Here is a 26654-nt window from a genome sequence, read left to right as displayed (position 1 = left end):
GCGGAGGATGAACTTGAACATCTGCTCTTCCTGCCTCCACTTCCTGAGTGTTCTATCATACTTCCTTTATGTCCTGCTGTGGATTAAACCCATTGTTTTGTACATGCTAAGCAAGCATTCCACCAAGTAAGGCACATCCCAGCCCATCCCTTAAAAAAATTGTATTATTATATATTGATTGTTCAAAAATCACAGGATTCTCTCTCTCTCTCTCTCTCTCTCTCTCTCTCTCTCTCTCTCACATGCCTGTCATATTGGTCCCATTGCCATCTCCATTTTGAATTCAAACTGTCCACAGCTGAATTAAGGAAAGCCATGGCTTTATTGAAATGGTCTCATTCTTCTATGGCACTTCCCTTCTTAAAAAAATTCTGCTGGTTCCCTTTCAGTATATCCCTTGATCACTTCTTATCTCAGTCTGTTCTTTAAAGCATTGAAATTTTGTTTGTCAGACTTATACATTATAATTCCATGCTACCCTAAACTCTTTTCTTTTTCCTGGCACTTCCCTGACATGTAGCTCTCAGTTTAGATAATAAACTCCTCCTAGCCCTAACTCACTTGAGTATTTTGCAAACCTGAGGACAGTCACAGCCAAACTTGTGTTCTTCATTTCATTTAACCTATTTTCAGCCAAGCATGAGGCTGCATAACTGTAATCTCAGAAACTGAATGGCCAAGGCAGAAGCATGGTGAGTTAGGGACGCCCCTTCTCCCAGGGATTTAAGCAGTGAGAGCCTGTCTCAAAACAAACAGAAGAAGCAAAAAACAATCAAAAATTACTTCTTTCACCAGCTTCTCTATTTTGGTCTCTACCCTTTCAAGATGCAAATCCATATCTCCTTGGATAGATAGATAGATAGATAGATAGATAGATAGATAGATAGATAGATAGATAATTTCTAATTTTTATAGTTTCTTGTCCTTCTTCACTCCCTCAGCATACTTGATCTCTAAATACAATCATAAATGCAAAGCTACTTGCTTCTGATTTCACATCTATCTTTGCTTAGTCTGGAGACCTGAGTTCAAGACACAGCTTGAAATTGAAGCTGGATAATTTGGTAGTCTCACCTCAAACCAAGTTAAAACATAGGATCCTTCAAATCCACCCTTCCCCTAAACAGCCTTTTTTTTTTCCCTGCTAATACTTATTCTATTCAAAGCACCAGTACTTCATTACATACCCCTTAAAGAAGACTAATTTTACAAAAGCAGTACATTTTCATTGCTAACAGTTTGAAACTTATAAAGTATAAGAACATACATGTCATCACTAATGAGGATTAACTAAAAATGTATTCTCTACACATACTTTATATGTACTTTTTTTGAGTGGCCAGACAGACCTATACACCTTTAATTTTCTTCCAGAGGGCCAGGGGCAGATGGAAAAACTGAAACTGGGAATGGGAGAAAAGTCAAATGAGTACACATAACTATCATTCAGGGAAACCAGAAACAAAACCCAGGATTGGCCAATGACTGCATCCCTAAATCTAATGTAGATTTAATGTAGGGTTTCCGGCTCATTCCTCTTCATGTGCAAAATTGAGGATTTGCTGTGAGCTGGCTTTGCTTCGTGTAGTCTAGGTGTTTCTTTATGTAGTATATACCAGGTGTGTTTTCATTTAATAAATTCTAGTCTATTCTAAGTGTCTCTTTACTTAGTATGTTCCAGGTGTTTCATTTGTAAGTGTATTCTAGGTTTTTTTCTTTACTTGATGTATTAGATGTTTCTTTGGCATCAAGAACCATGCCCTGAGCATCATCACCTCTGTGGCTGGATCTATTTTACTGCAGTAACAGCTTGTTTTATGTCAGATGTGTATTTTTGAAGCCTCTTCTTCCTCAACAGTATGTGAACATGTTCTCTTGCACTTACTTTACCTGTCAACCTATATTTTCTTTGATGTGAAGCTCACAATTCTTGTGTTCTTAAGTAGAAGTTGTCCTCTTCACATGTTGATATGAGAGAGGAGCCTGGGGCGGTTAACACTTTCCCATCACTGGCCATGCCTATGCTTGAGATTGGCTGCTCTACAAACTTTCAGTGCCCTTGACATTTCCAGGCTCTCAGTGGGACTGAGTCATTTCATTAAAACCCTGAGCTAGGGCTGGAGAGGGGGTTCGGTGATCAAAAGCTTATACTGTTCTTGCAGAGGACTAGGGTTTTCTTCTTACCACATACATGAGGATGTGTAAAACTGTCTTGTGTCTCTGGCTTCAAGTGATCTTATCTCTTCTGGCCTCTGAGGGAAACACACACATGTACATAAACATATACCCAGACACACCCACATTCACATCCTTCAAAAAAAAATTCTTAGGAACTTCAAGTCTGTCTCTTTTCTTTTTTTTTTTTTTTCAGTGTTTTTGTATATATTTTAAGCAGATATTAGCACATCCTGGAATGCTGGAATATGCCTGTCACCCTAGCATTTGAGAGACAGAGACATGAGAATAAAAGAATGTCAGAGGCCAGCATGATTTACACAGTTACGGGACAGTAGGGCTGCATAGTATGATACTATGTGTTGTTGGATTTTTGTTGTTGTTGTTTCTTCTCCTTTTTTATTTTAAATAAAAAAGGCATTGAAAGTTATTAACCATTAACCATGTTGTCTCTTTGTTCATAACTATGTTACAAGGACACACGGCAAAACTTTGAGTCCTGTGAAAAGCACAAAATGTGTTGTAAATATTATCATGGTCACACAATCATTTGTGGTTCAAATTGTATAATATCCACTAGCCTGATCTGCCCAGTCCTGATAACAGTACCGTTGTCTTCTAACCATGATTACAAAAATCTTTTCAGTTACACCACTGGTTTATTCACCTTTCCTCTTACTTAGATGAGCAAAAGTCATGGAGATAACTGATTTTACTTCATCCATCTAAAAATGTTCTCAGTTCTCACTACATGGAAATTACCATGTAGGAGGCACAGTCATGGTCAGTGATTGGAAGGAGTTAACCTCTCCAGGCTCCCCTCCCAAATCAGCATGTGACGAGTAAAACCTGATTGTGCTCAATACAAGCATTCTGAGCTCCACCTCTAAGAAAATACAAGCCAACAGGTAAAGTCAGTGCAAGAAAGCATGCTCACGTACTGTTGAGTAAAAATGACTTGCAAATTACTAGCAGTTCAGTTACTGAAATTTTATTCCTACTTCTCCTCCTCCCCCAATAGTTATTTATTTTATGAGGGAGGGTTGTAGATACCAAGGCACATGGGTACAGATCAAGGGACAGCTTGGAGGAGTCAGCTCTCTCTTATCACCATGTGGGGCTCAGGGATTGAACCAGGTCATCGGTCTTGGCAGTGAGCACCTTTACCTGCTGAGTATCTTACCAGTTGTCCTATAAATAAAATGGGGGGGGGAGTGTTATATATATGAGTATAAAAAGATTAATTCAAGCAAGGTCATTCTTTCATTTGGCTGAAGGCAGAACAGGAGAGCAGGTCCCACCAATGGCATATATAATATGGAGTCAAAATTATTAAGAGGGTCAGGACTCTATACATTGTTTTCAGATGTCCTGGAATATATCACCTCAGAACTTTCCTTTTCTAATCTCTGGGGAAAGGCTCTAGGTTCAGTTCTGAAGCTGGGGTTGGGAGGTGGGGATAGAAAGGAAAAAAGAGAGAGAGAGAAAGTTCTAGGTAATTTGAATTATTTGTCCGACTCAAGGAGCATTTCTTATATGCTATTAATCATGAAGCCACAGATCTTAAGAAATGATTGGGTACTCTCACTTGGTTATACAAAGATGAGTTTTTGAGGGAGGAAGTAGCATGGCCTGCCTACAGAAAAGCCCGCCAGCCCTTCTACCTCATTTCTGGGTGCTCTGCAGCCCTTACTAACTCGGTGTGTTTAGAGAACTCAGTCATATGGTTCTGTTGACTTTGGTTTCCATTTTGACATCTCGGGTAGTTGACCTTAATACAAGGAAACCCTGTGGACAATGTACAGTGGGTGGGTGGGATGGTGACCATAGTGATTAGGAGATTTCTAGGTGATGATAGGCTAACTTCCCAGCTGCCTTTGGCTGCCTTGGAAGCGCCTTCACAGGACTCACTTTGGTACTGCAGTTCTCTCTGGCTCTAGAATTCTGTGATCTGTAAGTGGAGACTGATAGCTCTAAGCAGGTAGATTTGATTTGGAGGCCTGTTCCACCTTAGTCCAGACAACTTTGTACTTTCACTGCTTCAGTATTGATTTTGAATCTGACTCTGACTCAACAATAGGTTTCAAGGAAAAGCACTAATTAGCAAATTGATGGAACTCTTCAACTAAAGCAGCCCTGCTGTGTTTTTAAACCAGCAGGTGGTAGGAGAAGTTTAAATGGCGTCAACAGGATTGAGTAATTAAGATGGTGTTGATATGTTAGTCTATGATATAGGCTTTAACTAGCTTCCTGTGGCTTTCCTCTAGTTGGAGGGTGAAGCTGTTGGTGTCACTCACGAAAGGCTCCCAAATTCAAGCAAAAGTCAAAAGTCACCAACTGTGACTGAGCTTTCTACGGTAGCTTTCAGGTGGACTCTGAGATCAACTGGTTTGTCGGGGAGCAGAGAACAAAAGGTAGGGACGGTAAAATGCCTTGTATGAAACACAAGACCCACTGAAAAAAAGCACAAAGCTCTACTTTCCTGAGGAAACTGGGCTCAGGTGAAGGCCAGTATGGCGAGGCCAAGGAGATTGCACTGTGTACATGAATGGCTTGGCAAGCTCTGGATGGGGTGGACGCTGGTGGTTTTCATAACCCCACCAGGCCCAGACCGATGGATCAGAAGGGAGAAAGTACAGTTTTCTTCTCCTCTGCAGGCTTCGCACAAAGAACCTGTGCCTTTCAGAGCTCCCACAAACCCAGAATTCTTTCCTGTGAGCATGTGTGGAGCCTGATTCTGTGGAGCTGATGCATTAACTGCGGGCTGGCTGCAGAGGGCGCTGGTATCTGGTACACTTAAGCAGCATAGGAGAGAGAGGTTTGGGGCTAGTTCTGTCTCTTGCTGCTGAGGTGACCTTCCTTGAGCAGTGTATTTATTTCACTTTGTGTATTGCTTTGAAGCCGGGGATAGGAGTGAATGAGTTAATACATACAAAGAGCTTAGCAACTGTGTCAGTCCATGAGAGCCAATCAGTCCATGTTTGTGGGTAATTATTTTTGGGATTAAAGCATTGTGTCAGAGCAAAGGCATTGAGTTCATCTCCCTAGATCCTCAAGGGAAAAACACAATCGTAGTTCCATCAGAATTGTCAGGTCAGGAGACACAAACACCAGATATTCTGGTTATAAAGAAAGGAAGGGGTCAGAGGTCATGGTTAGTCCCACACCTCAAGGATCTGAATTAAAGATGAACATTGGGTTGGGCTGGCAAAATGGCTTAGTGGGTGCAGTAGCTTATCATACAAGCCTGAAAACCTGAATTTAGATCTCCATAACACACAGAAGCCTGAGGGCCAACTAGTCTGACTTGCACAACTGCAAAAAGACTAATGCTAGGACCATCACCCAAAGATTGTCCTCTGACTTCCACAGCATACTGTGGCACAAGCATGCCCATACTCAACTACTCATGAACAAACACACACATGTACTCTCGCACATCACACACAGAGAGACACAAAATGAGTATCGTGAACAACATGGAACAGTTAAACATCAACTGCCTGCAGAGGTCAATGTAGACATCTCCATTGCTTGGCCTATCTGGAGCCTGAGCAGGCCAAGAGCGAGCAGCAGTCTACAGCCCAAGCAAGGTCTCTCTCCTTGCCTCAGTTTCTCTGGGTGGAACACAACAAATGGGACAAGATAGTATCAGTGAGCATGCACAGGTGTAAAGCCAGTTTTGCTGCTGGGCATTAGGCCCAGAAGGTACCAGGTCTGGACAGATCCTTGTCTTTTTTTTTATTCCCATCTACTTGGTAAAACAATGGATATTTGGACAGGTTTTCTAGATACTGTGAGTAAATTTGCCTTGCACATGGCCAGGCCCAGGGATACAGTTCTTCCTTGGTCTAAGTTATTAACCATGGAGGATTGACTGACATGGCCAACAAAAGAAGTGGCCACACCTAAAACAAAACAAAACAAAACAAAAAAAAAAAAAAAAAAAAAACTTGAGCTGGTGAGATGGCTCACACTTGCCTGTAATTCTGGTTCCAGGGGATACAAGACCCTCACACAAACATAGCACAGGTAAAACACCAATACACATGAAATAAAATAAATTTAAAAATTTTTGAACAAAAAAAGAAACTTGGCATTGGGGGACATAGCCCAAAGACTTATTGCTTATTTGCTCTCCCCTGAGACAGCAAAACAACCCACAGAGTCAAGGTAGTCTAGCCTGAGGGTTACCAGGCAAGTTCCGTCCAGCCTGGAAACCACAGAAGCCTGAGTCAAAGGAAGCACTTTGACTCAACTAAAATGTCTAGCCAGCTGAAATCCCCTGTTTGCAAAGAAAAACCCAATGTCACAGCTGCAACAGTAGCCTAAGTGGGGTTTTCCTGGTTGCTGCTGGGTCACCTTGTTTTTCTTTCCAAGCATTTTCTTTCTAACTCTGTCTTGACCCAGAGCCTCCCTCCTCTTACCTCATGAAACTTTGAATACTTTTGGAAGCCAAGAACAACTGAGGCTGTCTCTTTCCTTGTACCTGTTTCCCTTTCTTCTTCCCCTTTCTGGTTTGTACCTTGTCTCACCACAGTGTGAGAATTTAAGAAGAAAGTGCTGGAATAGAGGAGAGAGACAGAGAGGGGCAAAAAGACAGACAGATGAAGAGGGGCCCGTGAGGAAACCACAAAGACACAGAAGGAAGAAGGAGCAAAACCTGAAACTCGAGGTTCTTTGTCAGGGTGTAGAACATGAAGGAAATGCGCTCAATTGTCTCCTCCTCCAAGCTTTTGAGTCGACAAGCTTCAGGTAGAGGTAAGTTCATTCACACATATATCATGAACACTGACTCGAAGAAAAAAAAAAGCCCTCCGCCTAGCACACACTCCTATATGCCACATTGGTTTTTGCTTAACTCGTACACCCACCCCACCACACATATTCCCCTGCATGCACACATACACACACACTGACTTACACCATACCAGGAAAGTAAATGCCAGGACCTCCAATGAGTACCATGTCTTTGTTGCTGAAGATTTTGTCCAAGCAGACAGCAACAGTCATCCTGTAAATGTTGACCACTTTTCTGACTGAGCCATGTGAAAAATAGGATGACTGAGTCTTTGTTCTGATTTCCAGGTTAAGTGTCACCCATCTTAAGCCTCAAGAAAGCTTTCTGGAAGAAGACACTTTCACTGACTTCTCATAATACCAGGTACTGAGTGACAGATACAGCCCTCAGTGAGAGTGAACAAACCCATTGTTCACATAAGGCAGTGCTGCCACACATTAATACAGTTCCTCACGTTATGACAACCCTCAGCCATAAAATTATTTCTTTTGCTATTTCATAACTGTTATGATATTGTTATGAATTGTAATGTAAATACCTGATATACAGGATATTTGATGTGACCTAGAAGGGAGTTGCAACCCGCAGGTTGAGAACCATTGTCGAGTCTGCTGATCGTCAATCTCACTTCTTACCAAGAAACAGGTCAGATCCTATCAAGGGCACAGCTACAAATAATGCAGCCAGCATTCTCATTTCCAGGGTGGAGGATGCACCTGAGAAACACTGATTTCTATAACTGCTAATTTCACTCTCAGTACTTGAATGTCACAGAGTGGAAGAGAAAAGAAGACATAAAAAAAACAAAAAACAAAAAACAAAAAGCTCCAGGGACTGGGGTCCAGAACCCAGAAGTCTTCAGTAAACAAGAGATGGCAGAGATAACAGAACAGAAGAATCCGGAACTTCAAATTTGAGAAGGAGAAAGACTTTCAAAATTGGGAAGTTCAGCGTTTAAAGCAGAAGCTAGCTGATGGAGGGCAGTTGATGATGAGTACTGATAGAACAAAACTACTGTCATAAATGAAGGTGGAGGGGAAGGAGGAGGAGGAGAGGGACGAAGAAGAGGAGGAGGAGAACTCTGAAAATCCCAGGGCAAGAGGGCAGATTCAAGGCAAATCTCAAGGAGATAAAGAGAGCTTATTTGCTGGCTCTGCTGTTATTGCATGTATATCCCTTGTGCCTATTGGACTAACCAAGGATCTTGCCAACTAGAGCGGAAATCACCTCCTCCCACCCCAGCTCTCTACACCATCAATCCAGTTTCCTCTATGTCTCTCTCTCTCTCTCTCTCTCTCTCTCTCTCTCTCTCTCTCTCTAAAATAACCTTGGGCTATAATGGGTTGATTAGTTAATTTAAACTATTCTAATTTGCTAATTGGTTCATATGTCACTTATTTGAGGAAATTACTCATTAATAGCCACTTCTTGGCTACTTGACAATGACTGAGTCATTTAATATCTCCATTTCCTTACCTTAATTAAAATAACGGGGTGAACATAATATCAAAGGCATGGATGATATTCAGTTGGGGCCCACTAGTGAAAATTCAGGAGGGCTCCCAGGGGCCATTTCTAAGACAAGATAGGAGAGAATGAAGAGTGTTTGAAGAAAATGAACATAGCAACAAAACTGCCTAATAGATATGCAAGTGAGCATAATTATTACTGCATCCACCAGGGGTAAGGAAGAGCCATGCAAAATGTCCCTGAGGGGCTCGGACTTCCTATTATGTTTATTAATCATCTAGATGAAAACCGAGGGTCTGCATTGATTAAATTCACTAATGATCCTAAACTGAGAAGGGGAGTAAATTCCAGAAAGGATGGATTTATAAGGGAAGCACTAATATTAATCAGCTCATCTTCATGAAATGGGTGGCAATAAATGGAATGGGATTTGCAGTAGCGAAAGGCAATGAGATGCACCTGGGGTGGGGGTGGGGAATCTAATGAGGCCAGATCCAAGCCTGGAAGCAGTTATTTAGGCAACGGTAAGAGACCTGAAAAGTGGAAAGTGAATAATGTTAAAAGCAACCTTAAAATAAACTCTCAAGATAGATCACAATCTTACTCCCAATCACTTGGTGGTGAGTGTTAGAGAGTGGAGCAGCAAGAATGGCAGAGTTAGAAGCAAGCAGGGAATGAAGAGTAAGGAAAGTGAGGCCCAGAAAGTTAAGGTGTTCAGAACTAGCTCTGAGTAGCAAAACCCAGGCTGGCATGGTACTTCATTCAGTCTTCCATGTGTTGGCAAAGATGGTCACTTGCCCTTACAACTGAGTTTATTCTCAGAATCCTCCACAATGTACTGTGTTCACCGATTACTGAGCCATCTCTAACTTGGTTTATTGAACTACACATTGCCAGAGCCATGGTTAAAATTCATGTCTCCTGATTTTGTTTGCTGCTGCTGCTTCCTCACCCTCTTAAGTTCTAAAGTGTCAAGAGTGAACACTGACTATGACTTCAGAACTCAACCACTCAACAAACACTATTGGCTTCTTCTCATCCTGACCTTGTTCTCTACCATATTTATCTAAGGTCTCTTGGTCCATATTATATTTTTTCCCCTAAATTTGTTTAGGTTGCTATGTTGGGACAACAATGAGAAGCATCAGTAGTTTCAGACCAATGAGGTTCATGCACTTAAGAAACAACGCAAAACATTTTGTAAAAATCAATCCATGGAATACAAATAAAAAAAGCATCTGGCACAGGAGTTGACAATTTCCCTGAGATTGATGAGTCTTTTGGTTTTCTCTTGGGGCATAGAGCAAGTTTTATTTGTGAAAATGAAGCATTTTTTGAGAGAGGTCCTGTATGTACCAGGTCAGTTTAGTTTAGTTGCCGTGTCAACCTGGGGAGAAAGGGAGGGAGAGGAAGATTCACCTCAGCAAAATTATGAAGTAGGTGAGTCTGTCCAACTTTCAGTTCCCTATACTGGCCTTTCAGTTCCTCTCCCCCCAGGAAACCCATGTTGCTGCCCTGAGCCCACCTCTCCCACCCTCTAATGTTGTCAGAGCTTCAGCACAAGGCAGTGTTGGTTATATATTGAACAACTGTAGGGGGCGTCATTCTCCCGTAGGCTAGCACAATCAGCCCTTTTACAGACCCAGATCTACACTCCACCTCTTGAGCCCTTCAGCCATTACTGTCTCCCTGGAAATGTGCCTGATAAGTATCGGCTCTGACTCATACCACACAGGATAATGGGTCACTGCCCAAGAATTTGGCTATTGCCCAAGGACCCACCTGGTAGCCCAAGTGAATGAATTACTTGAGTAGAAATTTTTATAATATGCCTGAAAGAAATTTCTCCCTGAGTATTCTGTCTAAATTGTTCTGGAATATCCCACAGGTTTTGTGACAGGTGATGTAACCTCCCTTAAGCACGGTCCTATCACACCATGACAGAGTGTTAAAAATAAGTTAACCTAGGGTTCACCCCACCTCTGATGCTGGCAGAGGTAAGCAAATGACCTAAGCTTTTCAAATATGCACCCTTATCTGAAGTCTTTCTATATTTAACTAAGCAAATACATGAAAATCATCTAGCACAGTGTTTTGCAAATATCTACTTGAACCAGTAATTTTCTTTGTCCAAGAAAGACACCCCTTTAACCATAATTGCTATCAATTCCCTGTTACTTGTTATGGATGATACTCATTTACCAAATAAACCAGTCAATTTGATCATAACCAACATAGATGCCCATTAGATACCTAAATCACTAGAACTGTATACTGGCTGTTAGGCCAGTTCAGGGATGGATTCAGGTTTCATGGACACAAATATTCAATTTTAAAATCTTTTACAAAGGAGACAAATATATAAATTCACACCTGAGTATGGCAAAATTATGGTGATGGGAACTAGGTTAATTCTTTCCAGGGGCTAGAGATGAGGAACAAAAGAGGATGGGTGTAATTTAAAAAGTTAAATGGAACAATTGTACAGTGCACTGCTTTGCATCTCGACTGAGCTGTGACACGAATGCTATTTCTGCATAAGACTAAAGGTACACAACTAATGATACATTAAATACATAGGCTCTGACAAAGATGGAGGGGTCCTCAGTGCCAATTTTGTAGTTTTAGAATTATACTGCAGATTTTGGAAGATGTTGCCATTGTGAGAAACAGGTCAAATGAAGGTTGGATCTCTGTTTTTTACATCTTTTGAATCTGCAATTATCTGAAAATAAAAAAGTGTACCCTAAATAATTAGGGGTTGGGGAAATACTTGGGCAGGAAAAAGAGTGCTTGCTGTGCAAGTGTGAGGGACTAAGTTCAAATTTTTCACACCCATGCGAAAACCTAAGTGTAGCTGCCTGAGGACCTGTATAAACAACAGTATCGGAGGCAGAGGCTGGAGAATTTCTGGGGTTTACTGGATACCAGGCTAGCTCCAGGTTCAACAAGAGACCCTGTCTGAAGGGAGCAAGGCCGAGAATGATAAAACAGGATACCTGACATCTTCCTTTGCTCTCCATGAATACACACAGTGCAAATACCTGCACACACATGCTCGTGCTAGCGAGTACACACACAGTGTACACACTCATGCATGAGTAAATATATACACAACACAGGTGAAAGTAAAACATGTGAAAAAAGGGGGAGATAGGAAGACCTGGAGAGGACAGGAGCTCCACAAGGAGAGCAACAGAACCACAAAAACGGGACACATGTATGTTTTCTGAGACTGATACTCCAAACAAGGACCATACTTGGAGGTAACCTAGAACCCCTGCATAGATGTAGCCCATGGCAGCTCAGTGTCGATGTGGGTTTCCCTAGTAATGGGGACAAGGACTGTCTCTGACAAGAACTCAGTGGCTGGCTCTTTGGTCACCTCCCCCTGAGGGGGGAGCAGTCTTGCCAGGCCACTGAGGAAGACAATGCAGCCAGTCCTGATGAGACCTGATAGGCTAGGATCAGAGGGAAGGGGAGGAGGACCTCCCCTATCAGTGGACTAGGGGAGGGGCATGAGAGGAGATTAGGGAGGGAGGGTGGGATTGGGAGGGGATGAGGGAGGGCGCTACAGTGGGGATACAAAGTGAATAACTAATTTATAAAAATATAAATTAATTAAAAATTAAACAAAAAACAAAAATCTAACTATAAGCAATAATTGGAAAAAATAAAATTGGCCTGGGAAGGGCTTGTGCTAGGAAGAAAGCAGGGCAATTAGGCTTCCTAGAACACCCATGTCCAGTTGACGACACAGTAGATGGATGGAAGATGAAGCATAGTAAAGATGAAGCCATCTTAAGACCTGAGTGAACATGCACACTTTCCAGGATCATTTGTTGCCACTGCTTTTAAATACACAATAGGGACTCACCCACATAAATTGGTTGACTCCACTCTCCCCAGCTTCCTGACATTCTGCAAGATGAGCTCACAGCTGCTCTCACTTGAATGGAATATGTAGAAACATCATCAATTTTTGATATGAACTTGGTGGTGGTCAGGTTTTCCACCTAAATGGGAAAATTAACATTACAATAATGCCTAGACATATAATCTATGTGAAACACCAGTTTGAGAGGTCACACGTAGGTAATGTGACTCATTATTTAGAAAGTAATCTAAAATCAATAGGGCATAGTCAAGAGTTTATTCTACACAGTTCCAGAGCAATATCTTGGCAGTTACCCCGAGGGAGAAAGTGATCTTGCAACTAAAATACATAAAATTGGTCAGCTGAAGGGCTAGGTAATGCTGTGTGGATAAATTGTTTCATATGGAAAATTAGAGTCACCTTCAGAGGCATACATAATCTCTGTTACTTTGCCCTTCTACATTGCTAAGTCACAGCCCTAGACAGCATGTAATTTGTACCTGTTCAGCCCTACCCAATGACCACAGCCTGAGTGGACTTTCCTAATCTATTGCTTAGGCTGTTCTAGCAGCTCATATCCCTGTATCCACATGGACCCCAGTCACATCCAACTTTCACACTTCTGCCAAGATTACCCTTCTACGCTGACAACACTACACTTCTCTATCATGTAAAATCCTTTGGTGCATTGCCCATGGCTGTGGCTTTAAAATAGATGCATTTGGCTTGTAATAAAACCTCAGAGAGCCACAGTAAGGTACAGGGTTACAGGTCTAATGATAGGCTTGTGTTCAGGCCAGCTCAGTCACTACCACTTGGCTGAAGGAAGCATGAATTCCCAAGCCTCTGAGTTATTCCTTTTCCTCACACCCCTACCAGGCACAGTGTGCTTGTGGATTGGCACTGGTCAGTGGCACTGATTACTGGTCGATGATAAGATCAATACAGACAGTGAGAGATCAGTTGAAAGACTGGGAGAGCCGTTGGACTTTACTGTGACAGATAAGCACATGAGCAGTTGGTTTGTATTTTCCTATCTTTGGCTATATGTTTTATTCTAGTTGTTTCTTTTAATGTGTTTTGTGAAAGTGGTAGATTAGAAATTTACAAAAGAAGGCTGGTCCTTCACAGAGGTTATTTCTGTAAGTATACACTATGACATCCTTCTCTTGTTTCCTCAGTAGGCAAGTTTCTTTCTAACCCCTAACCCCCAGGCTGCATTCAGTGCTACGCTGGGGAGGCAGAAAGGCTGTCCTTCTTTCCTCTGCATTATGTTGATCTTTCCTATGGTAGGGAGGTTCTGATGCTACTTGCCAGAGCAATCTTATGTAGCCATTAATTTTTATGTGAATTACCAGCTTGGCAGCTCACATGAAAGTAATGTGCCCCATGATTTGACACATAATTTAAAGTTAATAGCACATATGAGATGATTCATCCCAGACTGCAAAAACAAGGCCTTGTTTCTCTTTATGTACTACCCCAAGCAAACAATTTGTAGGTATTGGCTAAATTTAATTAAACTGTGTTTATTTGTCTCTTAATTAATTTTACATTTATTTATTTGTATATGTTCATGTATACCATAGCACACAGATGGAGGTGAGAGGACAGCTTGAGGCACCCTATTCTTTCCTTTACTGTGGGGGCTCCAGGAATCGAACCCAGGAGAACATTCTTAGCAGCAAGTGCCTTTACCAACTGAGTCATCCCACAGGCTCTTGGTTTCTTTTATCTGTAAGACAGGAGGTTGAATCCTGACTTCTCTGATTTTCCTTTAGGTTTCTGACTATGAAATGTTATTCATCTTTTTTTGGGGGGGAGGGGAGCCCTTACTTGCCAATAAAATGGGAAACATAATTATTCAAAAGTTATTGTGGACAAGATATAAAATAACATAATAAAGCTCCATGGGTATAAGATATGCCCTCTGCACTGTTCTGAAGTGTGCAGGCCAGAAAATGTTAAACAGCCACGCTATTGTGCAACCAGACTGCAACCACTTTTCATCTTGCAAGACTGAGAGGTTCCTGGTTGGTGGTATGGCTCATGCTCTGCATGCATGAGACCGTTGGTTCAATTCCCACCAGCCAATAATCTGTTTCCATTAGACAACGGTTTCTCATTTTTCATTCCCCATTTCTTGGCATCCATTGTACTCCCTTCTGCTTCTATGTGTTTTACTACCTTTGGCAATTCATAAAGGCAGAATCACATTCTATTTGCCCTTTGTGCACTGTCTATTTCACTTCGCTTGCTGTCCTTAGGTTCATTCACATAGCAGTATCTATCAGAATTTCCCTTTAAAGACTGAACAGTAGCCCTTCGTGTGAACGTGCATGTATATGTATATATGACATTTTCTTTTTCTAGTCACGTTCTGTAGGTTTGGAGGTTTGGATTGTTTGTTCTCAGATAAGAATCCTGCTATGTAGTGCAGTGCAGACTAGATTCGCATTTGCAGCTTTCCTGCTCTCTCAGCCTCCCTCCTGGGTACAGGAATCAGAGATATGTGCCACAAGCCTGACTTGTGGTATTGGATATTGGGGTGGCTTCAGCTCTTGGCTGTTGCGAATAATGCTGCTATGATCGTAGGGGTTCAAGTATCTTTTTGAGACTCTGTTTTGAAATCATTTGCATATATACCTAGAAGTAGAATTATCGGCTCTTAGGATAATTCTAACTGTTGGAAAACTTGCCTTCTCAATTTCCGTAGTAGTTGTATCATTTGTAGTTTTAGCAAAGCTCTTACAAATGAGTTTCATTTTACCTTTTGTATTATTTTCAACCCAAAGTATGTTCTTTCAAAACACTTTCGAAATAAAAGTCCTGTAAGATTTTATTTATTTCTCCAATAGCTGGGGCAGATATAAGTCAACATTGGCTTTTCTGGCACTTTAAAAAAATCAGAGCACTCAGTACTGAAACTTTGAAATCAGAAGTTCTCAACCTGTGGGTGGTGATCCCGTTGGCAAAAATGTGTCCCATGTGTCCAAAAATATTCACATTATGATTCATAACAGTAGCAAAACTACTAGTAACAATGAAAATAATTTTATGGTTAGGATCAACACAACATGAGGAACTGTATCAAAAATCACAACATTAGGAAGATTGAGAACCATTGTTTTAAATGCCCCACGAATAATAAATGTCTATCATGGAATACTAGAACGATATGAAGAATTACCTGAAAGTAACCATTCTTTGTGTTGTAAATTTTCAACTCATAATTAAAGCAATGGACTGGAAAGGCAGAAACTGGTTTCTCCCACTGGATATAGAGAGAATTTTCTTCAATCTCAACTGTGACATTCATTGGAGGGTTTACTTGATCTAGGTAAGAGGAGGAAAAGACAGTGACAAGTCTGTACAATCAGTGATCAGGACTGGTAGCCCCAAGCCACCATTTCTAAGATATGCTCCTTTCAAGGTTTACCATTAGGTCTCAATTAACTAATCTCAAAGCCACAGGAAGTGAGTGGCTTCCCATGAGGTTCTTGTTATGCCTGTGCCGAATAGACTTACACATACAAAGAACAGCAATCAGCACTCTAAATGGAAGTTATTGATTAACTCCTTTCCCCAGTCAGCTCATTGCAAGGTGTACCCAGAATTCCTTTCACTTTCCAAGTTAAACTAATGGAGAGAACAAGGACCAAGTACCCCATCTCCATTTCATATCAGGGAGATAACTCTGGGTAAAACACTTCTGCTTTCTGGCTTCAGGGTTTATATTTTGCTATTGTTGTTTTGTATGGTTTGGTCAGATAGAACAAGAAACTCTTGCATAAAAAGAATAGATTGAGCTAAATATGTCTTTACAGGAGTAAAGAGCTTTCACACTTGTACCAGGACCTGATTTTGGGTTCCCAGCACCCAGATGAAAAGAGCTGTAATGCTATAGCTGCTGCTGGTGGTTGTGTGGTAGAATTACCTGGCTCCTAGGGTCTCACTAGCTAGCTAGCTGGTCTACCCAAAATGTCAAAATCCAGATCCAGTGAAAGGTTCTACTCCACACAAAATAAAGTGGAAATGCAAGTGAGGAAGAGGTCTTGACGGTAATCCCAGGCTTCTGTATGGACAAGCATACCTCCACAAATACATACACTACACATATAAAAAATGAGACACATATAAAAAATGAGAGAGGAAGAAAGGAGTGGAGAAGGTAAGAAGAAGATGGAGGAGAGGAGAAGGGAGACCTGTGGACATATTGTTTAAAAGTCTAGAGATGAGTCCAAAACACTATGAAGAATTAAATAGGATTGGAGATTGTGAACTTTGAAAGAAGAGCTCCATGATGGAAAACATTTTGACTGCCAAGGAACCCCACCTTGGGGAAAAGGCTAAGAATTGTTCTGCAAAACCAGCGGACAGACATTTCATGAAAGCAGCTGGAACAGATGAACACGGCCGTGACTTCTCTTAAAGCATGAGTTTACTTTTCCTGCTGCAGTCATTTTCAAACAGGGAGAACTCTACCCTCAAAAGGATATGTTTGAGATGTGATTTGGTCAAAACTCAGGATAGGGAATCAGTAGGGTACATAAAATTTGGATAACTCATGACTAGAGGCCAATAATGCTACTAAACATCTTGCCATGCCCTGTATAGGGCATGGCACACATTTGGGACCTCTCTCAGTTTTTTCTTATGTTGGTTAGATGGTTGTTTAACATTTGAAAGGTAGCAAGACCCTTTGCAATGCCAAGACTATGCTATTCCATTATGCCCATGTTGGGATAAACCTGTCTTACCGATGGTATGCGGAGTGAAGAGTTGATCAAAGGGCTTGATTGCAGCATGCTTACTTGAGCCATTAATGTGTACTGCAAGCTGATCAAACCCTTTGCTGTTGATAAATGTCCTGGGAAACCAGCATGCAGTATTTCTATTTAGTACATCTCTGCTGTATTCTTGGCATTCTTCAGTCCAAACACCAAACCTGAATTGGAATACCCATGAATTTTTATAAGGAAAGAGGAAATGGATAATTTGCATAAGTAAAAATAAATACTGACCTGTAGTATAGGAAGTACTGTGTATCCTCGGGGGCACCCTTGCCAACAAGCCAGGTGCAACGAAGAGACACTTGGTATGGTCTTAAGTGGGTGTGGCTACTCATGACAGTGTTTGTGGTACAACTTAAATTCCTAACCGAGGTTCCAGAAGACCCTGGGGGACCACAAATGAAAAGAACAAAACATTGTCATGCTGCCTTCTGAATTTTGTGTTTTTGCTTGAGATACTATTGATTGTGGGTGACTACAAGCATCCATTTATAGAAACTCATTTGCAAAGGGCAAATTTACTAGAGAAATGAAACTACAGTTATAAAGCCTCAGGCTTTGACATGAAAAAACTTCTGAGCTTCTTTAGATGAAGATATGGATACTCGTCAGTGAGATGGATGTCTGAAAGTTTAAGTCTAGTGTCACGTGTCAAACAACTTCAGCATGCTGGTGCTACATTTACCTGACTGTGGGGCACTGCCCCCCATGATGTCCGGACTCCAGTTTTTCAGGCTGTAAATGAGAGGTTATATCAAGCTCTCCAGAGTTCCCATCCCTGTTGAATCATAGGAGCCATTCCTTGGTCCCCATGCCACATGAATTGCATGGATCAGTGCTAGGATGTCCCTTTTGGCAATACTCCAAGACCTTACTGTTACACAAGAGTGTCAGTGTACAACAGCTTGGAAAGGTCTCCTTAACATACCATGATTTAAAAATCTGAGATTTCAAATGTCTGTTTGCACCAGTTTTCCGAAAATTTTGCTTGTGCTACCCAAAAATCAAGCTGTCAAAGAAACAGGCTCAAGGACGAAAGAAAATATTTTGGGGCTGTCCTCAGGAAGAGTCTCTCTAAAAAGGGGACCCTGAATAATGGAAGAGTTTTTGTTGTTGGTTTGTTTGTTCGTTGGCTTCAAGATAGGGTTTAACAGCCCTGTCTATCCTGAAACTCACTTTGTAGCCTAGACTGGCTTGAACTCACAGAGATCTGCCTGCCTCTGCCTCCCAAGTGCTGGGACTAAAAACATGCGCTACCACTTTCCAGGTTGATGGAAGGGTTTCCCCCCCCCCCTTAAAACAGCTATAAATTAATTTTTATCACTGTCATTGAGTGTATTTCAACAGACAGATGAAAGGTGTGAGGACAGAGAGCTTCTTACTGTCATATAGAGTTGAAGACAGGAAAGTGATTGGCTAGTTTGCCTTGTAATACATATATGCATATTATACATGACATATACACATATGTCTATGTCTTTACAATCATGTCGCTCTATCTCTGGTATTGGTTTCAGAACTTTTCCCCGTACTAAAACCTCCCAATGCTTGGGTTTCTATATAATGTCATTTTGTGTATCACTTAAACAGCCTCAGCTCTAATATAAATCCTTTCAAGATAGCATAGAATACTTAATATTAGTGTTCTGTAACTAGTGGTTGGGCTGTGTTATTTAGAATATAAGGTCATGAAACAATCTGTTCACCAGCAGTATGGATGCTTTAATGCTTTTGTCTTAGATTGCTTTTGATCAAATTTAATTGAATCCATGAACACACTCATGAGCCCAGAAATACAGGCCTCCCCACTTCATTCTCTATGTGCATGCATGCATGCATCTATATACTAAACATCCACACAGTTTATGTCATATCAAAGTCAGTCAGTAGTTTCCCAGTTCCAACCCAATGAATAATTCAGTATGACTTATCCCTTGGTTAGTGGCATAAATCATACTCGATTAGTGTGAACATGTATTGGGGGGTACTCGGGGAATAAAGAGAACTCTAGAAACTTAACACTGAAAGAAATATCATATAGAACAAGTTCAGTTGCTCAGTAAAGGTGGAAGAGTGGCTTAATGCAAGGTACACGATGACTCACATTTATATTCATCTGTGTTCTTTGAAGCTCCTTAGTTAGGGTCAAGCCTGTTGAGAACTCATTGAGGAAGAAGAATGAGTAACTGCAAGGAGCTGTGTTGTCACTAACAGAGTTCGAGATTTGGTTTAAGCGTATCCCTGGGTTTATTTTTTTTAAGACATTGTTTTGCAGCTCTTGATAGTATTAAGAAGTGGAAAGGGCTTTCTGAGTTGGGGCCTTTTGAGAGGTGTTTGGGGACACATCTTTAAAGGGTATGATGGTTGGATATTTGTCCTTTTTATGCCTCTGTTTTGTTTCCTGGCTATAGGACCTCTGCCACCTGCTTCTGGGCATGGCGTGTTGCACTGTCATATGGCCTAAAAACAGGAGGCCTGACAGGTCATGGGTGGAAACCCCCACCAAAACCAGAAACTAAAATAGGTGTATTATCTAACATATTTGTTATAGTAAAAAAAAAAAAAAAAAGGTGACTAATAATACAGGAGGCACGATCGTCTTCTCTGATGAAGTGGATAGGAGAAAGACTTGAAAAACATTAATAAATGTGGGGTGAAGACATGTATGACTTAGGGAAGTGACATATTCTAGGGTCTGATGGCCGGTCTCCTCCTTATTTCCCACCATGTTTCTGTGTTGCTTTGTGTTAAAGTGTTTAATCAGAGCTTTCTCTGCTTATGCGTATCAGAAGCCCCAACTTCCACTGGAGGCCAGTATAGATTCAGGGGTGCCTTTCACAGCTGTGCCAGGTGGATGGCCTGTGGGAGGTGGGTTCTGTGAAAGGGGATTGGAAGGGGTGGTGCTGGGCTAATGAAAAGTGGCATTGCCTTCCTGTTTTGAGAGATGAAATATGAAACTTGGATGTCCCATATGACTCCTTTACCTGGTGGAGGTTTGAGTTCAGCTGAAACCCAAATGCTGGCCAGAGGAGAGCGGCTGCTTCTCAGGATGGTCCTCACACTAGCTGCAAAGCCTTCATGAAGGGGGATCACATATTTGCTTTCAGTCTTCCTGGTATTATACTAAAATAAAACCCACCAGTCATGACATGTAAGAGAACAACAACATTAATCAAATAGGCCCTTGACTCCACTTTGAAAATGATACATACATAAGTAAAATGGAATGAAGTAATTTTCTTAGAAAAGGACCATTGTAATATTAATCTAGTTTCTCAGTGACATGTGAACATAGTCCCTTTTTTTTTTGTTTGTTTGTTTGTCTGTTTGGTTGGGATCTTTTTTTTTTTTTTTTTTTTTTTGAGATGGGGTTTCTCTATGTAGCCCTGACTCTCTTGGAACTACCTCTGTAGACCAGGTTGGCCTCGAACTCAGAGATCCAACTGCCTCTGTTTTCCAAATGCTGGCACTAAAGGCATGCACCACCATCATTCAGCTAAAATATTCCTCTCTTAACAACAAATAGCATTTTTTTAGATAATTTTTATTTTTTTATTAATCACAGGTTATTTACTTTGTATCCCAGCTGTAGCCCCCTCCTTTATTCCCTCCCAATCCCACTCTCCCTCCTTCATCTCGTCCCTGCCCCTTTCCAAGTCCATTGATAGGGGAGGTTCTCCTCCCCTTCCATCTGACCCTAGCTTATCAGGTATCTTCAGGACGGGCTGCAATGTCCTCCTCTGTGGCCTAGCAAGGCTGCTCCTCCCTTGGGGGGGAGGTCAAAGATCCAGCCATTGAGTTCATAACAAATAGCATTTTTAATAAAGGCTCAAGTTGCCCTTGATTCTCATCTTAATGCCAATCTCCTCTCCAGGAGCAATGTCTTTATAGGAAAGTCCTCAAAGTGTTATATTTACTGCAAAATAATTAATACAGATCACATTTCCCTTATTTCACCTTACTACAAATCTGATTCACAACAGGCATATAACATTCTTATTATAAATCAGAGGCTCCAAGAAATCAACTCAAAACCCCAGGTAGTGAATGAACTTGGTCTTGACCTTGGGTTTTCTGACATTTCCCTTGTACTATTTTTTCTAGTTTTATTGACATTTTAGGACACATGTAAACAGTACTATCAAATACATTACACTTCAAAAGTTGGCAAGTAGGCCGGGAAGATGGCTCAGTCAATAAAGTGTCTACTGTGTGAGCACAGTGTCTTGAGTTTGGGTCCCAAAACACATAAAAAATTGGAGTCACCTGGCAGCATGGACCTGTAACCCCAGCACTGGAGAAAGGGCAGAGACAGGTGGATGCCTGAGTATCACTGGCTCTTCAGCCTAGCAAAATTGCTGAGTTTGTGATTTAGTAAGAGACTTCAGACTCTCAGAAAATAAAAGGTTTTGGAGAGTGATTAAAAAAATATCAACCCGTGGGCTTCATACCACTGTATGCACACCCACAGACACACAGGAACACACGCACACTAACAAGCACATTGCAAACAGTGCGTTCTCTCTTGCTCTGTCTCTCTCACATACATAGAGATGGAGAAGGAGGCAGGAAGGGAGGGAGAAAGATGTGGGAGATAGACAGTGGGCAGTATGGAGTGTTCTTTAAGGAAGAGGATCTTCCTTGAGGTAAAGCCTTCTATGCTACTGTCTTACTTTAAATAATAAGCATTCATCTAATTCACTTTACAGACGCTACTGGTAACACAACAAGAGGATCTCTAATAATTCTTTATCAAGGTTTTCATTTCTTGAAGAAAAATGCAGCTTAAAAATGAATATTCACTCTCATTAATGATAGTAATCAAACCCAGCACTTACTTCATCTTCCTCTGGAGCATGTATTTTTACATGATATTGTATATCGACATTCCTTTGCTCTTGGTCGGGATTTGGTTCCCAGTGTAAAAGAACTTGAGCTAATCCAGTGGCTTTAATTGTAAAATTGATAGGTGGTAGCAGTAAAACTATTAATTAAAAACAAAAAAACAAATGATTTAATGTTCAGTTATCTATAAAGGGCACTTTTTTGCAGATGGTGTTGGGGATAAAACTCAGAGTCAGTGAAAGCAAGGCGGGTATATTACCACTGAGCTATATTACCAGTCCTTAGCCTATTTTATTTATTTTATTAAATCACATACTGGTGTGTTATTACAATATATAATACTGAAATAATTTGGCAAAAGTTTTCTTAAAGTTATTACTAGTCCATCATTCGGGGGTCACCTGTACCTTTCACATGTTTTTCTTGAATATGAATAGCCTACCATATTGTTAGTCAGTAGTAGCTGTAGTTTTCAAGATAAGCTTCACAGCAAGTGACTGGGATGTGATGGCCATAGAACTCCATGGCTTCTGGAGTTCCAATGCCCTTCTTTTTTACAGTAGTATAGAAGATAAATAGAACACACCAGGAGTAAACATTATATCAAACATGATAACAGCTATCTCATAGACATCTAGTTTCCATTGCATAAAAGTACCTACTTATTTATAAGATCAGTGATTCATGATGTAAAACATATGCATTTCTCATTATGAGCCATAGTCAAAAGTATTTGAGTAAAAAAAAAAAAAAGATTTGCTTTCAAAATAAAACATTTCATTTAATTAAAGAATCAGTATCCACTCAATGTAGAGATGTTGCAATACACAATGAGCAAAAAGAAGAAGGTAAAAAAAAAATCAATCCACATATTATTTTGTTATTTTGCTCTGGGCATATGTTTAAACAACTTCTTAAAAATTTGCACCTACTGGGAATAGGGACTGTCTCTGACATGAAGTGATTGGCCTGCTCTTTGATCACCTCTCCCTGACGGGGGAACAGCCTTACCAGGCCACGGAGGAAGACAATGCAGCCACTCCTGATGAGACCTGATAGACTAGGGTCAGAGGAAGGACAGGAATACTTCACTTATCAGTGTACTTAGGATGGGGCATGCCTGGAGAAGGGGAAGGGAGAGTGGGATTGGGAGGGAAGGAGCTATGGGGGGGGGGATACAAAGTGAATAAAAGTGTAATAAAAAATTATGTTTAAAAAATTTTTTCACCTGAGCTAGGGCAGCACTCTCCATTGTGATACACATATTATAATCTTTCATTTATTCATTTACTACATTGTCAGTGTTTTCCACTGATCTTTAAAGGCCTTTCGTGACTCTGCACCTGCATTTGACACGCAAAGTTTTCAGGATTGTCTACGTATTTCACCTTTATTCCAGCAGCCACTGGCTGCTGTGGTTTTTCAAATCTAAATTAGCTAACTAAGCCCACAAATTCATTGCTTTAGATGCACTGTGTGTATTTCAACTACGTGGTGTTCATGTGAAATGTGATCTTTACAGAGAGTTCTAGATGGAGATGGGCTGGTAACATCAGACAGTTTTCCTCTCTTAACCTCCGTCATCATACTTAACCCTTAGATCAACAAATTTCAGCATGGCGGGGAGCAGGGAAGAAAAGAGAAATGGCAGAGCTTTGTTCTTGCTCCTTGTGAGGCCTTTTGTGAAATTCCTGGTGGAGGCAGAATTCCTGAATGAGGTCTCCAGGGGCTGCTTTTCTCCAGGAGGCTCATGTGTACTCTTAGAATTGAATCTCCCAGTGAAGCATGGAATTTACATTTCTGCCCACACTGCTTTCTTAAATCTCAAGAGTTTATACTGTTTTATAAAATTTACCAATTGAGTGCTTATTTAGGAGAAAATCCTATTACCTATTTATAATGTGCTTTCACAAAACCAAACATTATCAAATAGAACGTCCTTACACTTTTTGTCAGAAAACAAGTCAGCTTGCAGTGTTGCCGAAGTCCCCATAAGAATTAGTAACACAGGCACCATGATGGCAGATACTGTAGGAAAACATGTAAGACAAAATCCAGGTCATCACATTGTCATTTCTAAGGAAAGCTGGCAGCTACTTTGCAACATAAGATCAGGGAGTTGGTCATTTAGCAAATGCTTATGATCTCTCTTGCCTGCTGGGTATGCAAACATATGCAGCTTTGCTCTTGGGTTGTAGATTCATGGTTGTTAAGGACAGGTGACATGTAAATCAATAATTAATTGAGAAATTGCTCCAAGTGTGTGCTTGGGGACACAATAGGTACAAAGAGACCTCTTATTTGACTCGTAAAATATGAACTAAAGACCACAATACATACAAGTAAAGATGGATCTTCCGTCTACAATCCACTAACAAATGTGTTGAGCTAGAAGAAAAGAAAGAAACTAGGAGAGGGTCAGTGTCCAGGCCATAGGGGTAGGCTTCAGGACAGGAAAAATTATAAGCAATTAATAAGAATCTTAAACACTAGCCATTGCATTCATGTGTTTTAAATTGGGTAGCTTGGTTGTAGAATGTTATGTAGGGATTCCTAGGTTCAATCCCCAACAACCTTTTTCCAAAAGTCAATGTGACAAGAAACTTACATTAATAACAAAAATGTGAAAAACACAAACTTCCTGTAAAATTCAGGGTAAATTGGTGGTACTCTGAGTTTGGGAGAAGATAATTTACTGTCTGAAGGACCCAAATGAGAACAGTCTAGAGAGGGACAAAGAAACATGGTCACACGTACCTAGAAAAGAATACGTATTTCTCCCTCCTGAACACAACTCGACAATGCAGTGGATGGAGAGTAGAATGCTAGCAGACAGTCTCAGACCTTGAGTACAAAAGGGAAATGCCACAGCTTCTGCTGGGACCTATAAACTAACGATCTGGAGTTGTTCCCAGAAACTTTCTGAAGCTCAACTTTAAGGATGGACAGTATATGTGGCTTCCACCTGGGGTGTGCCTCTGCACTTAAAAAAAATTTAGACATTATTTATTATCATTTGTGAGTGTGTGTGTGTGTGTGTGTGTGTGTGTGTGTGCATGTGTGAGCATACAAGTGTCTGTGTCTGTGTGCACTTGGACCCCACCTCAGATCTTCAGACAACACAATATATGCTTTTGCAGCTTGATAGTGATTAAAATGACTTACAGTGCTGGGATGTAGCTCAGTGGGAAAAGATTGCTTAGAATGTGAAAAATCCTGGTTAGACCCTTAGCACTTCTATGATAAATTTTTATTAAATGAATCAATAAGATGAAGTTTTTACTTAAAGAATTATTTAAGTGGCCAGATGTTTTCAAAGCCTAATTCCAGTGCAGCCAATGGAAAGGCCTTCATTAAACAAATAATTGAATATTAATGCCAGATACTCTTGCTTAACATGTTGCTATTACTAGTGAAGTTGGAGGAATAACACAACAGCCATAAACAGATTGCATATGGAAGACATTCAGTGTTCTTTCTTTCTTTCTTTCTTTCTTTCTTTCTTTCTTTCTTTCTTTCTTTCTTTCTTTCTTTCTTTCACATAAACTTACCAGTTATGCCAGTTTTCATCAATGTAATCCTGAATCTTTCCCTGTGACATTTCCTACCCATATACGTGAATATTTATACCAATTTTGGTCACGGCGATGAAAGCAGGCACTGCAATAGTCTCATAAATTATCAACAAGTCAGACTTTTCATGCTAAAGGGAAGGATTTCTAATGCAATTAGCCTGAGAAACTCAGCTAAAATATCCCTAATACCAACCAAGATAACTGCTACTTCGAATTATGAAAGCTACATCTTCAGATGTCAGCACTTCCTGACATGATGTTCAATATACCCTACTTTTCCTTGATTTCATTAACAGGAGTTCTAGGTCAGGAAGGAAAAAAAAAAAAAAAACCTCTCAAATTAATACTCCGTAGTGCCTTTTACTGACTGGTAAAACAGGAAGTGTCTTAACACAGTGCTTGTAAAAATAACAAACATCTGTTTATCCTTTGCAATTAAACTGTTGAAGTAAATAATGACTCTGTTGAGTATCTCAGTGGGGAGGTAATTGAATATTTTATATTAGTAAGCACTCTCCCCTAGAATTTATCTTGCATTCTAATTTTATAGCAGCTGAAAATAGAATTCTCTTTCAACTTTGATCACTCCAACTTTTTTTTTTTTTACTAAGATATGGGCATTAATGGCAACATGATTTTTCATATCTCCATAGGCAATACCTTTGAGAGAAGGAAGATTGTCCTATGGACAGAACAAGGTACTCAAATAGGCCACAAATATCTCAAAACAGAGCAGATAAATGTCAGAAAAGGCTGGATAGTACTGGAGCTTCAGTGTCTGACTCTGTGTTTAGCTGACTCTGTTTCCCCAAATGACTCTAGGCTTGGTCTCTGTGTGGCTGTCTAACGTCCACCAACCTTTTGCAGGAGCTGTCATATTTGGATTGGGAAAAAAGATTCAAGCTCTTTGGTTCATGTTTTCAGTGTTACACCATTATCAAATGAGCTGTAAGGCATCATGTTAAAATATAGTTAATAGAGTAGCTTATTTGTGTAATCTCAAGATGACAATATACCCAACTTTTTCTCTTGGTTACCAATTAAAATGTAACCCAAAGCCATTACATTCTTAAACTGAGATGTAAATTAAGAAGAATAAAGTAAATAAAGATTGACTC

At 40.5% G+C, this 26654-nt stretch overlaps 1 protein-coding gene across 2 annotated transcripts in view; it reads right to left on the bottom strand.

The window, feature by feature from the left end:
• Il5ra (interleukin 5 receptor subunit alpha) overlaps window positions 1-23978 on the bottom strand; it is a 30473-nt gene extending 6495 nt beyond the window's left edge. For both annotated transcript variants that reach the window (XM_055628625.1, XM_055628626.1), the window contains exons 1-7: window positions 23906-23978; window positions 21955-22100; window positions 20101-20239; window positions 17348-17501; window positions 17084-17271; window positions 15514-15659; window positions 12324-12462 (exon numbers count right to left, since the gene is read on the bottom strand). In XM_055628625.1, coding sequence (XP_055484600.1) covers window positions 12324-12462; window positions 15514-15659; window positions 17084-17271; window positions 17348-17501; window positions 20101-20239; window positions 21955-22100; window positions 23906-23978 — 985 coding nt within the window. The remainder of the gene's footprint in view (window positions 1-12323; window positions 12463-15513; window positions 15660-17083; window positions 17272-17347; window positions 17502-20100; window positions 20240-21954; window positions 22101-23905) is intronic.
• Between the last annotated feature and the right edge of the window lie 2676 nt (window positions 23979-26654).

Source organism: Psammomys obesus, unplaced genomic scaffold (genome assembly GCF_907164565.1).
Source record: "Psammomys obesus unplaced genomic scaffold, mPsaObe1.curated_primary_1811, whole genome shotgun sequence".
In the NCBI taxonomy this organism is placed as follows: domain Eukaryota; kingdom Metazoa; phylum Chordata; class Mammalia; order Rodentia; family Muridae; genus Psammomys; species Psammomys obesus.
The sequence above is the reverse complement of the archived record's forward strand: the minus strand, read 5'-3'. Positions and strand labels throughout refer to the sequence as shown.